The sequence below is a fragment of the Panicum virgatum genome, chromosome 2K (genome assembly GCF_016808335.1).
Source record: "Panicum virgatum strain AP13 chromosome 2K, P.virgatum_v5, whole genome shotgun sequence".
Classification (NCBI taxonomy): Eukaryota; Viridiplantae; Streptophyta; class Magnoliopsida; order Poales; family Poaceae; genus Panicum; species Panicum virgatum.
In genome coordinates this window covers 3,773,727-3,787,541 of record NC_053137.1, presented here as the reverse complement: position 1 = coordinate 3,787,541, position 13,815 = coordinate 3,773,727, and the positions used below count along the sequence as shown (strand labels likewise).

Here is a 13,815-nt window from a genome sequence, read left to right as displayed (position 1 = left end):
TACAAACTGTAGCTCTACCCATACACGAGGTGTAAAAAAAAACCATACAAGAGGTGTAAAAAAAAGATGAATTTTCAATATAGGAATGTTCTCCAGTGCAGTAAACCTCCAAAATTTCCTTATCACCATACAATGTACACTGATTTTACATGCTGGTTACTGTACTAGAATGCATATCTTTGGGAGCAAAACAACTTCTCATAAGCATTAGCACGTCCTGATGTCCATGCTAATTTTGGGTGTATAATTAGTGGGTTAATTCGGACTTATCTTTTGTTTGCCATCTCTTGACGTTCTAAGATAGAAGCAAGCTGGCCACTGACTCCATAAGATGTATATACTTTTGTGTAGCTACCAGCAATGCGTGCATTTTCAGAAGATTACTGCAAAGGCCATTATTGCCGGTGCTGCAAACCTATGAAGAACAGTACATCTTGCAGCTTATGACCAAGGGTCCGCAAGGACTGTTTATGAATTGCCGACTGCTTGCATTGCTTCTGGTAGTATTAACACCACACACTTCATAGTCTGAACATTCTGCTCCACCAGACATTAAAATTTCTGAAAAATGCACTGAGTCAATAATCTGGGTTATTTGGGACTCTTCTTCAGATGCCTTGTACACCACCCCGTGATGTTAGAACCCAATAGCATTAAGCCTCAAGCATGAAGGTGAACTTATGAGCCCAACATCAACTCAAACATGTCATCTGGAGTGAGAAGGGTGGTACCGCCAAGAACAAGCTCCACATCTGGTCTGCTGCTCTCTGAAATTGCCTTCATAACTTCCCGCACCTTGCATAAAAGAGGCCATTTGATTTGGTAAGGCACTGATTACCATCTTGTTTGATATAATGTTATTACTGTATGACATACCATGTTCTACATTTCAGAAGATAGAACTACAAGTCTTGGAGTTTTGGAGATTGTATGTTGAAAAATGAAAAACTAACCTAGCATGTGTTTTTCAAACTGCAGTAATTATTACTATTATAGAACCAGATTTTGTACAGTGGAAAAGCAGAAAATATATTCAAGGTAAAAAAGAATGGCAATAAATAATACTTGCTCAGATTCAAAATATATGTCATTTAGGATATTGACACGGTCTACAAGGTCAAAACTTTGAATAGCAATTTCTATAAAAATGTAATTTCAAAGAAAGGAAGTTAAAGTTGTGAAAGTACTTTTCACGGAGAATCAAGAAGCATCTTGTTGTCAATCTATGTAATTTTTATATATTGATGTCCAAACACTCAAATCAAAGTTAGAAAGTTTGAACGAAAAGATTCCTGAAATGAAATATGTATTTTGGATCAGATGGTAATTAAGGTGTGCTTCCTTCATACTAAGATAATCTCACTATACCAAGAAAAAGTACATTATGCTATCACATCTGATGAATTAACTAAAGTATGATTCTTCATAGAATCACAAATGACAATGATAAAGATATCTGATTCCATATTTAATTTAAAAGCTAGTGATGGGTTCATACAGTTTGCAAGAGAGAGCAAATATTCATGTAAACACCAAACAGCCTGGGAGAAAACATAGGACTTAAAATCTTAAATCATGATCATGACAGGATCAAATAATGGAAACCAAAGAAAATGGATCCATACCTCCAGAGTATTAATACCCCCCACAACAAAAATGATAAGCACGCTTTGATCACCAAAACTTGGTTTTGACTGCAAACGGAACACTAGTTAGAAAAAAGGAAAATAAAGAGATAAACAAAGACACAGCCACAAGCAAGTAAAAAGTAACTAAAAAACTCACCTGTCCAAGCCCAAATCTCCCTAATCCACTCTTGAATAAACGACCAACAGCTGATGAATGGTATTCGAGGCCAGGTATATCGTACCTTGACAACAGAGCTAATAGCAATTTATAAAGCAAGCCTTTCCTTGAGTAGCTATCAGTTTCGAATCTACTTAATGCTGCTAGGCCTTCTCCAAGAGCATAGTTTCTTATCCTCATACTGGACAATTTGTGAAAGAATTTGAAAAGTTGATCAACCCTATCTCGGACTTCCAACTTAAGTTGCATGTCCCCATAAGCTTCCTCTTTTTGGTCATCGGCATTATCATTGTCATCCCAGTTACCCCATTCATCATCGAAATCATCAGTATTGGATGCTAGCTCAGTAGAATCCTTATTATTTCTCTCAACATCTTTGGATCTTGCTTTAGCTTCAAGTTCATTATCCAGGCCATGAAGGAATCGTAGCTTCACTGATGATGGTCGCTCAAGGATGGAGTCTACCACGACATCTTTAAGAGACCGTTCATCTTCCCAAGAAAAGGGGCCACCAGCTATGGATGTAGGAAAATTCTCACCAGCCAAGATATACCCAATAATTGTTAGAAGTAATACGTCCTGAAAACTAAGTAATCCCTGTGAAGACTCCAATGTAGTAGCTTGTTTGTGAGAGTCCACTGAAGTGCTAGTGTTGATGAAATCACGAAGCTCACCGGCAAGACTTTGAGTCGTCTCTGCAGATGTTACACTTAATATTCTCTCAGCACTAGTAAAAGCATCCCAGTGAGAACTTTGAGGCTCCAGGAGAGTCATTTCAGCAGCCAGAGCTAACTGGATAACTCCTTGGTTTCTTAACAGTGACATCTGCTCTCGTGAGAGTATTTGCACCATAGAATGAATCTCTGAAACAGAAGAAGCTCCTTGTCGACCTATAAATGCAGAGGATAGTTTCTCATGTTGAAGAGCTTCGATGAGCCATTTCTTAATCAGCATTAACCCATCTTTTGCTCCTCTGTCTAATAATGCTTCTAAGTAGCGTACTCCAGCATAATTCGATAGGAGTGAACCATTTAGAGTGCCAAGTTCACTGCCAAGTCTGTCATCATGTGCTTTGTCAGAATAATCAGGTAGCCAGGTAACTTCAGAGTTAACTTCAGCAGAGTTCCATCCAGACATAAATGACATGATACCTTCAGACACCATACTGGTCCTATTATTAGGTTCTTCCTTCTTAAAAACTGTCTCAAAAGGAACCTTTATATCCAGTGGGACACGTCTAACAGCAGCGTGAGAATGCTTGCTTGGAGTCTGTGGATTTTTCGCCACAGAATATGATGATGACATCCTTTCCTTGCGTGGCAACGAGGACAGCATCCTATCAAGAAATGAGTCACCATGAAAGCAAGGAGTTAGGAGATCAAGTGTACGATCTACGATTAATAGACCGGCAGATCTCTTATTACGACCAACATCATATAAACTTGACATATCCATCATCAGCTTCCCAATGATCTTTGATGTATCACCGAGTGAAAATATATCGAGCTTTAGATCCATCTGCAGACATTTTGTAATGAAGAGTGGCAATCAACAAAGGCTCAAATCCTTAAAAAAATAGAAAAATGTCACTAGCAAGTGGCATGTGCTATGAGATATATTGTACCTTATTGGCCAAATGATACAGGAACTGAGCAGTCAATGTCACTCCTGGAGGCACCTCATCACTGTCAAAAGGTTTACCAGTAGATATGGAAGGTAGACCAGGACCAAGGGAATCTTCATGCTCATTCGACAAGCATGAGTCAGCAATTATGCCCTCAGAAGGCAAGACAAAGGCCCTTGAGGAAATAGGAGAGAAAATCATTGGGAAGTGAGACACAGTTACAGACAACCTCTTCCTGCTAGCTTCTATCTGGCCTAAGTCACCATCAAACAAATTCCTTTTCGTTGGGCTGGATTCAGAATTCGATCCATAACGGACCCTGGAAGCCCATTCAGAATCCTTATCAACATCTGCGGTGAAATCACTCCCGGTGTAACTAATACTATAGTTATGTTTATTTGATTTCACACACTTTTTAAAAAGCTCCTCATGGTCCTGAACGAGTAATGTCTCGTACTCCTGGAAAGCATCTGGCCCAAGTGGAGAATCAACATATGCTGAATGACCAATCTGCCATAAGTTTTCGCAAAAAAGATTCAAAAGGTCCGCTTGGATAAATTTAGGATACTATTGATATTGCTTCGAAGTGCTCTAAGAAAGCAATATGAATAACAGTAGCAACAAATAAATTTACACAAATTTTTCTAAGTAATGCATAAGTTACTGTGGAATTCAGATGTAACATCATCAGCTAAAGATGCTCCTTCAGTACTCATCAGCTATACAAAAACACGAGGACCTCAGGCTAACTAATTACAATATAATTAAATAATAAGATATATACTACAGTAGCATACATGCAAATTGCTACAGATTACGTATATTAGGGGGGGAAATCAAACATTGTAAATGGTTTTACTATGGATTTGTTGTATTTAAAAAAAATAAGTAGGAAGTTCAATGCCAACCAAAGGTATTTTAGGTAATTTTCTATCAAGAGAGTTTTAGTCGAAGGAAAAACATTAGCAAGCAGGATTCTGAAGCGCTTAAACGAAATCATAAATCACAAGGAACATAGTCTTGCAGTGGGGAAGCACCTCGGAAATAGCTGTCAGCACTGTACAATGTGAAACAGTCCCATGGTTGCCCAGGCATCGCAGAATATATCGATGTGCATCACTAAGAAGACGGGATGTAAGCACTAAAATCTTCCTTACTGGATGAGAAAATGTTGAGTGCCAGTCAGCAACCTTCAAAGCACAAGATACACCACACAATCAGGTAAAGAGTAGAAGAACAGAACATTCATGAAGGTCAATAGGCCTGGCACTTCCAATCTATCATAAGTACTGAACAAAACAGATATATTAATTATACAAAAACTCAAGGTGCTGTAAAACCAATAGCAATAGGCAGTGTTTAACAAGAATATACATTATGAAAGGAGAAACTCGAAGTCCATCAAGCTAGAACGAAACACCATTTACTTATTGTGCATCACTGTCAACCAACTCGATATTGAGAAAGTATTTCAATAACAGTGTAGTTAAAAAACATGTTCTTCTAAAAAAAAATCTGCTCTGCATAAATAACATCGAGAAAATAGGCACAGAGCAATAGAATACACAAAATCATCATAAAACCATTCCTGTCACGCTACCAGCAGAGAGTATTGCATCACTGTCATACTCACCCCCCTCTCTCTATAATCCTTAAAGTGTGCAAGTCACAGCTCCTGATGACAGAAATCAACGTGATACTGCATCCCTACTCAGGATCAAGTTTGTCATGATTAGAAGAACCTGTAATCTAATTATGAATGTGTCCTGATCTTTATCATTTCATTTGTATTGTAGACATGCATTTACTTGTTTGAGCTTGGATGGACCCAACATGTTTCATTCAGTTCGGCACTCGCATTTAAGCATACTTCACTTACTGCAAGTTATGACTGGTAGCAAGATAGTAAAGGAATCTCACAGCATCAAGAGGTGACGCGTTCTCCAAGCTGCACACAGCACGAGCACCAAGCTCAAGAAGCAGAGGAAACGCTCCTATGAACTGAAAGGCCTCCAGAGTGCCCGCATCAACATACACTATTGCATCCGCAATCTCATCTCCAATCTGCAGCCACAGCAAATAAATACATTTATTTCTTCAAAGCCGAAAAGATGATAGTTTCACATTCAGAACTCATCACAAGCTATTATTGGCAAATTATCCACAAATTGAGTTGGTTATTAGGGAAGACTAATGTTGGGTCCAGAAGCTCAAAAGGATGGTAATAAGCTGGACAGGTGAAATGTACCAGGCATGGTAACAGAAACTTTGCCAACAAAAATAATACATGTTCCAGTCCAGGATGTAAAAAAAAGATGGTTTTTTTAACAGGTTATAATTGCTCCAATCAGGCACATTTATCAGATAATCGCTGCACAGCGCAAATTCGCATGACTAGGTGCCAAAGCAAAGTCGTGGAAACCGCACGGATTCCACGCGACAGTAGCTGGAACTTGGTGCTGTGTCGTACGAAAGAAATTGGGGCGAACAAGCATAGACCCGGAATTAGGACGAAGTGGCGAAGGGATCTGACCTGGCATATGGAGTCGCGGCAGGAGGCAATCAGATCCACGGACCCCATCGCGCCCTCCTAGGAGAGGGGATGAGTAAGCGGCGCCCTAAGCCGGATCGGAACGAGGATGGGAGGGCGAGAAGGCAGGGGCGGACCCAGTATAGAACTGGCAAAAAAGAAAACGAGGTTTAGCAGGCAGATACAAATAGCAAACATCAGGGTTTTGGGTGTTCGATTTCGCACAGCAGGAAGGGAAGGGAAGGGAATAGGCGGTCATACCTATCGGATGCTCGTCGCCGGCGAAGAAGGGTGGCGGCTCGCCCTGTCGTCGCCGCTGGGGAAGAAAGGCCGAGTGGAGGTGGAGCGGAAAAAAAAAGGAAAGAAGCGGAGGAAAAAAGAAAAAGGGAACGCGCGCTCGGGGCCGTCCTGGGCCGGAAGGCAGCGCAGGGCTCAATTTATTTTTCAATCGGCGTTGCGTTTTAATCGGAGAAAAATAGCCCAAAACTTAAACCCAGCCTATTACTTTAATTGCGCTAGTAAGTGATTATAGCACATACCCTAAAAAAAGTGATTTATAGCATATGATAATCTATAAAAAATTGATTAGCACATGCGAAAGGACAAGTAATGTTCCAGTAGTTGTTAAAGAAGCACCTTAGATTCTGGATTCGACTTCGGTGGAATCTGAGGTGCTGAGGTGCTTCTTTAACAACGGCTGGAATATTAAGTGATCTGCATGTGCTATAATCACTTTTTTTATATCCTTTTCGCGACTGCAGGAGTTCTTTGAAGAACATTGTGCTATAATCACTTTTTTTTATATCCTTTTCGAAGAACATGCAGGTCACTTTTTTATATCCTTTTCAAAGAACATTGTGCTATAATCCCCTTTTCTATATCCTTTTCAAAGAACATTAGAATCTGAGGTGCTTCTTTGAAAAGGATATCAAAAAGAACTTAAGAGAGACCGACCTAGGGGTTGTTTGTTTTCCAGAACTAAAGTTTAGCCTCTATCACACCAAAGAGAATATTGCTATTTAAGAGTATTAAATAAAATATATTTATAAATATTTTTTGACAGATGAGTGTTAATTTACGAGATGATTCTAATGAGTTTAATTAATCTATAATTTATAACAATTCGCTAATTATGGATTACTATACCTCGTTAGATTCATTTCGCAGTTTAACCTTAGAGTTCTGCAATTAGTTTTATAATAAAATTTTATTTAATATTTTTAAATATTTTTTTATGTCACAAAGACTAAAATTTAATACCTGAATCCAAACACCATCCTAAAAATATAACTTACGAAGTTCTTTCCCCAGGTTGGTGTTTCTGTATTTCACACAAACAATGCGAGCAGAGAGAAGAGATTGTGAAATGACCATCGAGCTCCCGCCCACTGTTAAGTTGCTGATGGCCCACCCCTGGCTTGGTGCGGCTACCACTGTCCAACACCAAGCGCCAAGCTGCTCGCTCAGCCGTACCCGCGAACTGGCCGCCTGGCCGGCCGCTATGGGCTCCACTTCGTCGACGGCGCTGGGTTGGCCGCCGGCAACCGCAGGTGATCTTCTAGACCCTCACCGCTGTTGCCGATGAGCATCTAGGAGTACAAAGTAGCCATCTGGCTCTGCAGAATAGCTGGAGGTTCAGGGTTTTTTTTTTTTTTTTTTTTTTTTTTTTTTTTGCTGATGAGCATCCGCGTGTGATTCGGTGTGCGGATGGAGGGGATAGAGGGGGTGGTGATTGTACTTGTATCGAAGCACCGTTGCTGGGGATATCTAGTGTCGCAAAAAGATATCCTTTGGCATTTGAGGTTGCTGGGGATATGAGTAGAGATGAGACACATAAATGGACAGGCTTTCTCGATTTTCGTCGAGTATTTTGATCCTAACCAAGAGTTTGATTTTCCAGAAATCAGATCTCGGGTCTGCAACCTAGTCCACATGCATTGAATTCTGCTTGCTCGTTGATGTGAGGATGGGACTACGTTTCAATTTGTTGGCGGGGATTGATAACCTAGTCTCCTGTAATGCCCTTTTTGGGCGGTGTCAAACACTTATATGAAGGAAATTTCACCAATTTAACACTTGGGGAGGTGTGGATTAAAAATCAGCGAATTATGATTTCCATCCCATCCCCAAATTTATTGGAGTTAGGACTCCCCAAGTTTAACTCCTGCTCCTTTCAAAGCAGAAACATACAACCTGTTCAATGTAATATGGCGAGCAAGCGAGATAGCAAGTAGATGGGAGAAAATGAAGTCAAAAGTCTTCTTGTTCCTTGCCTTAGCATTTGAAGGGCATAATGCCTCAAATCAACATTTCCCCTTTAATTGCATTGACCTTAACATGGAACAGCTAGAACACAATTGAGTCACCTGTGTTTCAGAAAATAATTGATTCACCTAGCTGTGCAACTCAGCATTTTTTTTTATTTCTGTTTAGATGACTGCATCCCACCAAAGAAGAGGAAGACTTGGTGCAGTGTCCAGCAACCTGTGCAGGTAGATTTTCTTATATTTTATTATAGCTTTAATAAGTGCATTTCTATCATTCTAATGCAGTGTGTTTCTTTTTCCTATAGTACATTATTTTTTTATATATTTCGACAAGAAATTCCTTTGTAGTTATTTTGTTAGATGTTTCATAGAAGGAACAATTATGCTCATTCAATACTTCAAAGTAATGCTGGGTGACAGGATATTTATAGATAAGCAATAAAGTTTCACTTCACGCTTTATGTAGAGAGAATCCTAGGAGTTAATGGTTTTGATGAGATATGGAGAGGGTTGGAAGGTTCAACCATTGGGTTAATCAGATTATTTAAGCGATGTAGGCATTTTGTTGCCATAAATATGAATTTAATTGTTTCAATGCATCATTTTCCTTCTCACAAGAACTGTGCATTGATATTAATCTTGACAGATTCGCTGGCATAGAAGCATAGTACCAGAAAGGTTATAGTAATTTCAATATATAAAGGTTTCCAATGGCATTAGAGGTTTGGTTCAAAGCTCATGGATGCCAAATTTTATTATACAGTGTCCGGGTTTGTAATTAGGCATGAACCAAAAAACCCTGATCTAAATAACAGCAATCTAATGGTAGTTGGAGATGAAAAGATTTTCCTGACGTTTTGCTTTCACTTGCTGATTGGTTTTAAGATCAATCTTGAAGTATTATGCAAACTGAAGAAAAGTTTACCAATCCCCCATGTGTATTTGTTCAAGGAAGATTTTCTTTTGTTATTCATCTAGGCATTGTACTTATTTTAAAAGTTAAGTGCCTCCTTTTTTAAAAAGAAATGGAATATGCAGTTTCTGAAATGCTTTACTTATTTTAATTGCTGTTTCTTCTGCAGAATCATGACAGGATCAGCACACTACCAGATGACATTTTGATCAAAATTCTTTCGCTAATGACAGTAAAGGAGGCTGCAGTTACTGCTTGTCTGTCCACCAGATGGAGACACCTCTGGAAAAACGTTGACCGTCTCATCCTTGACGTGCATACTTTTGGAATGCAAATGCCAGAAAATACAAATAATAACGAAAATCCTGATTTCTGGAATCAAGAAGCTACAAAGTTTGTGACTAAAGTAAATGAAGTTTTGCGCCATCATAATGGTAATGGAATCAAGAAAGTCGAAGTCAACTTCCCATTATCCTCGTCCCATGCTTCGGACCTTGATCGCTGGGTTGCATTCACAGCTGCATCTGGTTCAAGAACACTTAACCTTATCCTTTCTGGCCATCATGGCATTATTGCCACACCAGATGCAGAGCGATACAGCTTCCCTTTGAAGCATTTTGTTGATTTGAGAGGTTGCCAATTGCGCATATTGCTTCTATCCATGTGCAGTTTAGAATCAGTGTCTGCAAAACTCAGTGGCTTTTCTTATCTACATTGCCTTTCACTTCACCGTGTATCAGTGGTTGATTCAGTTGTTCTGAATATTATGTCCAGTTGTCGTGCTCTCCACCACTTTAGCCTGCAAAGATGCCATCAGTTGATTACTATGAGAACCTCTCATGCAGAATTGGTGTATCTGGAAGTTCGTAATTGTAAGAGCTTAATTAGTATTAGCATTCATGCTGAAAGGCTGGAGTGTTTCTCATACAAGGGTCATAAGGTAGATATTGAGTATGAATGTGCACCAATTCTTCACAGACTTCATGTTTTTTTTGTGAAGAATAATGAATGCCCTTTAGACTTCTTGGGTGCTCTCCATAAGCTCAGATCACTGACCTTACAGTTTCCCACATGTTTACAGGTATGTAAGAGTTCTGTTTGTGACATCTCTAGAATTTGTATTGTTGCTGAATTCGTCATTTCCTTTCTATTTTTCTCTTTTTTTGGTGCTACCTTCAGGTATCTCGTGTACTGCAACACAGTAAAATATTTGCTGGTTTGAAGAAGATCGTGCTGTGTCTCTTGACATCTTGGAAAACGAGCATCTGTTCGGTGGCTTATCTCCTTAAAGCTGCCCCCCTAGTTGAAATACTTGTTCTTCAGGTATATAAGTTGCGCTTGCTAATTGACTGGGTCAAAACTGCCAGATTTGGAGAGAGAAAAATTCTGAGTCCCATGATGGTTTATATTATCTGGTTTTTTTTTTGGGGGGGGGGGGGGGGGCAAATATAATTCCACCTTTAAACAGCATATCTTTCGTACAAAATTTGGTGGTCTCTAAGAGTATGGGGAAAGAGCAGATCCAGGCCCTGAAAATGTTCGTATTCTGCTAGTTTCATCGTAAGTATGCCATAGCTTGTAAACAACACATCATAGTTTCTGAATCTTTTTCAAGCTACCTGTCTGGTCATTTTTTTGTCAGCGTTTTACTCTCTTATGCTGGTTTATTTATTTGCAGGTTTATGGGAATCTGCAGCCACCGAGGAAGCAGAAAGTTATATGGCCCAAGAAATGTACCTTTAGAAGGCTCCGCAGTATCTATATCGGAGGGTTTAGCGGGGAACCGGAATTGATGGGTCTCAAGTCCTTTCTGCTAAAGAGGTCACCAATGCTGAAGAAACTGGTTATTGACACACATCCACACAAGTACAAAGGCTTCAGCAAATGGAAGAGGGAGAAGTCTGAAGATGCCACGAGGTGCAATTATGCGAGGGGGGTGGCTTTGACACACTTGCCCCATGAGATTCCATCTACCGTGAAGTTTAGAGTTATATGACTTGCACGATTACAGACAAGAATGTCATGGACAAGTCCTTGTCATAAATATTTTGCTATGACTCGGGTACTGGTGGCAACTGAATGTAGTGAAGAGATGCAGATGCAAAGCAGTAAACTGAACTCTATAGTTTGGAATGCCGTAGCAGGCTGTGCCGATGGCTTTAAGCCTTTAACGGGGTCCCTTGCCTTTTGTGGTGTGTTGGCTATATCGTGTGGATGAGTTAGTCTGGAGGTGGACTTTGCTGTGCTGCTCAAAGTACTCGTAGATGGTGAAACTAATGTGAAAGCAATTCCCATTACCTATCTATAATAGCTAATGTGCATTCCAAATGTCTGTTTGTAATGAAGGAATATCTGAGTATTTCTGTACTTTTGTTGTTGCAGATGTGGTATCCATTTTAGGACAGTGAATCCCAGTGGTTTCAGCTAAGCAAACGGGGGGATACATGTTACTGGGATATTGGTAGTGAACAGGCTGCGATAGAAAAATCCTTGCATGATCGACCTCTGCAGTGGTATATTTTTGGAGTCTAGTACTGATCGTGTTCCTTTAAGGGGACGTGGTTCTGCACTTGTGCTCCACCCCAGGGTTCTTGCATTGCGAAGAAGCGCCCTCGTTGTTTTGCAAAAACATGAAGCTAAAATGCCGATGGATGAAGGGCCTGAAATTCGGGGTGGGAGAGTTATCGTCTATTCTTGGTCTAAAGCAAGGATGAAATTAAACATTTGCTTCTACTAAAAAAATTGATTCGTTCATGTTTCCTTTCCCAAAGAAAGGAAAATTTATTTGGTATGTCTTCTGAAGCAACCATTTTGTCAGAGTTTGGTTAAAAACACAAGCTATTAATTAAGCTAACCAAACTATCAAATCAAACAGACGGAAAAGGAAAAAAAATTATGGGGTGAGAGAGGTTCGAATTCTCTACCTCAGGATTACTCAATTTAGCTATGAGACCTACGTGCTAGCCAACTGCGCCTCCACCCCTTTGATATTAACTAAGCAATTATTTTTTAATTATTAATTTATGTCAGAAAACTGTCTGAAGTCTAGACACGGCAGAGCTAAAACTGACCAAGTAGGTGTATGCACTGTATTACAATGCCACTACAAAACGCACAGATCACCGTCCATCCGTCCCCAAATTACGCGGCAAGAGCGTCGAATGTCTACTATGATCACCAACGGAATGCCACCAACTAGAGGCATCGATCGACCCTATTGATCTGATGCTCTGACCGTCCGGCTCAAACCGTGTGCCTTATAGTTTTAGCTCCGTTGGTGTTGGGCCCAGAAGCGGAATGCCAAAATTTGCAGAATCTGCTAACAGTGGCTAATTTGTTCATATCACGTCTTTAATTTCCTTCTACCGCGCGGCTCCTCAAGTACTACAGTACAGGGAGTAGCCTGATGTAGGAGCCATTACGCAAGAGGGGCGGCTTGGACAGATTAGCTGCAGTAGCATACAGAAAAGGGCAGGAGGTACTGGGATGGATGTAATGTAGCAACAGATCCTTGCTTGATTGTGACAGAATCGCCAAATTAAAACTCTAATTAAACGTAATGACCGTCATTTGAACACATCGGGCTCATTAGCTTAACGGCTTAATTTGACGATCCTTTCTCAACCCACGTCCCGATCGAAACATCACCGATAGTCCCACGCGAAGGTGGGCGCAGATGGTATAAGAACGGCACAATTTGAAAATACAATGAATATACATAAGGCTTTACCTTAAGTTTTACAAACCAAGCTTGAATAAATACATAATTTACAAACTTTGCATTACTGGAATTCCGGGTCAACTAGAGGAAAGGGGCTACAACTACCAAAAGTGTGCCCTAAGAAGATCCTTAACTAAACGTCCGGCTCCACAATCTCCCATTCCTCTGCATCCCGGCGGATGAACTTGGCGCAGCAGGGACAGAAGTCTACGTCTGCGTGACCTGAAATAATTGTGGCAACAAACCCTAAGTATACTAATACTCAGCAAGGCTTACCCGACCAGTGAGTATAACTTAGCTCACATATCTAGACATGCAAGACTTTTGGCTAGTAGTTATTTTGCAGAAAACAGCGACTAAAATTATTCCTCACTTTCCTTATTTTAGCCCAAGTTCTATATAAATTAACATAGTCTAATATTTGCATAACCAAATCTAGAGCAAACATAATGTAACAATAAATAATATTTCATATGTTCATCAATATGGGTATAACCATTTTTCTCCAACACAAAACTACGCTGCGACGCAGTGACCAAGGTGCTCATATCCGAGAGCGACTGACGGCGAATCGATTCGATTTAACCTTGCAAGGTGGACCTAACCAACACGGCACGTATTTGCCCCGTCGGACTATACATGCCAACCATTCCCCTCCCCGCCTTGAACTACAGGAACCAGCCCAACGACATATGGTCAGCCGAGCTCAACGTGAGACCACCAAAAGTAAACAATGCATCTCCATTTCTCCGCGACTACTCGACTACCCCAGGAGTTGGGTGAGGGTTCCTGTACTTTCGAAGCAAGGCAGTACTCGGCTTACCGGTTTCGACTACCTCTTACTCCCGGTATGCGGTTAGTATAGTTCAAACATGATCAGCAGGGCCAACAACGGCTCAGTCCTTAACCGACACAGGCGGAACTACACTTCTCCCGCCCGGTCTCGAGTCCTAA

General features: G+C 40.4%; 2 protein-coding genes across 3 annotated transcripts; one reads left to right on the top strand and one right to left on the bottom strand.

The window, feature by feature from the left end:
• Window positions 1-54: 54 nt before the first annotated feature.
• Window positions 55-6,375, bottom strand: LOC120661644 (sec1 family domain-containing protein MIP3-like). Its single transcript, XM_039940552.1, has 8 exons — window positions 6,222-6,375; window positions 5,964-6,108; window positions 5,351-5,494; window positions 4,468-4,620; window positions 3,431-3,940; window positions 1,786-3,324; window positions 1,626-1,694; window positions 55-795 (listed from the first exon to the last, which is right to left on the bottom strand). Exons 2-8 carry the CDS (start codon window positions 6,009-6,011, stop codon window positions 679-681), a joined length of 2,580 nt encoding a protein of 859 aa, XP_039796486.1. The 5' UTR covers window positions 6,012-6,108; window positions 6,222-6,375; the 3' UTR covers window positions 55-678.
• A 981-nt stretch (window positions 6,376-7,356) lies between these two features.
• LOC120661632 (putative FBD-associated F-box protein At5g50270) lies at window positions 7,357-11,544 on the top strand. Of its 2 annotated transcripts, none has more exons than XR_005669985.1 (5): window positions 7,357-7,510; window positions 8,394-8,452; window positions 9,310-10,221; window positions 10,320-10,700; window positions 10,819-11,544. XR_005669985.1 is itself a non-coding variant. In XM_039940540.1 (5 exons), the coding sequence occupies exons 1-5, from the start codon at window positions 7,363-7,365 to the stop codon at window positions 11,134-11,136; spliced, it is 1,581 nt and encodes a 526-aa protein (XP_039796474.1). In that variant the 5' UTR covers window positions 7,357-7,362; the 3' UTR covers window positions 11,137-11,544. The 2 variants fall into 2 exon arrangements, 1 of the variants encoding a protein (XP_039796474.1); XM_039940540.1 differs by having other exon boundaries at window positions 10,320-10,463.
• The last annotated feature ends 2,271 nt before the right edge of the window (window positions 11,545-13,815 follow it).

Bases quoted from the DNA above. Each gene is read 5' to 3' on its own strand.
- LOC120661644 (XM_039940552.1), bottom strand. From the start codon at position 6,011: ATGGGGTCCGTGGATCTGATTGCCTCCTGCCGCGACTCCATATGCCAG. The intron at 4,621-5,350 runs GTGAGATTCCTT...TGTGCTTTGAAG, and splicing joins ACGCGTCACCTCTTGATGCT to GTTGCTGACTGGCACTCAAC. The intron at 3,941-4,467 runs GTGCTTCCCCAC...AACTTATGGCAG, and splicing joins TGCTGACAGCTATTTCCGAG to ATTGGTCATTCAGCATATGT.
- LOC120661632 (XM_039940540.1), top strand. From the start codon at position 7,363: ATGGCCCACCCCTGGCTTGGTGCGGCTACCACTGTCCAACACCAAGCG. The intron at 10,222-10,319 runs GTATGTAAGAGT...TGCTACCTTCAG, and splicing joins AGTTTCCCACATGTTTACAG to GTATCTCGTGTACTGCAACA. The intron at 10,464-10,818 runs GTATATAAGTTG...ATTTATTTGCAG, and splicing joins TTGAAATACTTGTTCTTCAG to GTTTATGGGAATCTGCAGCC.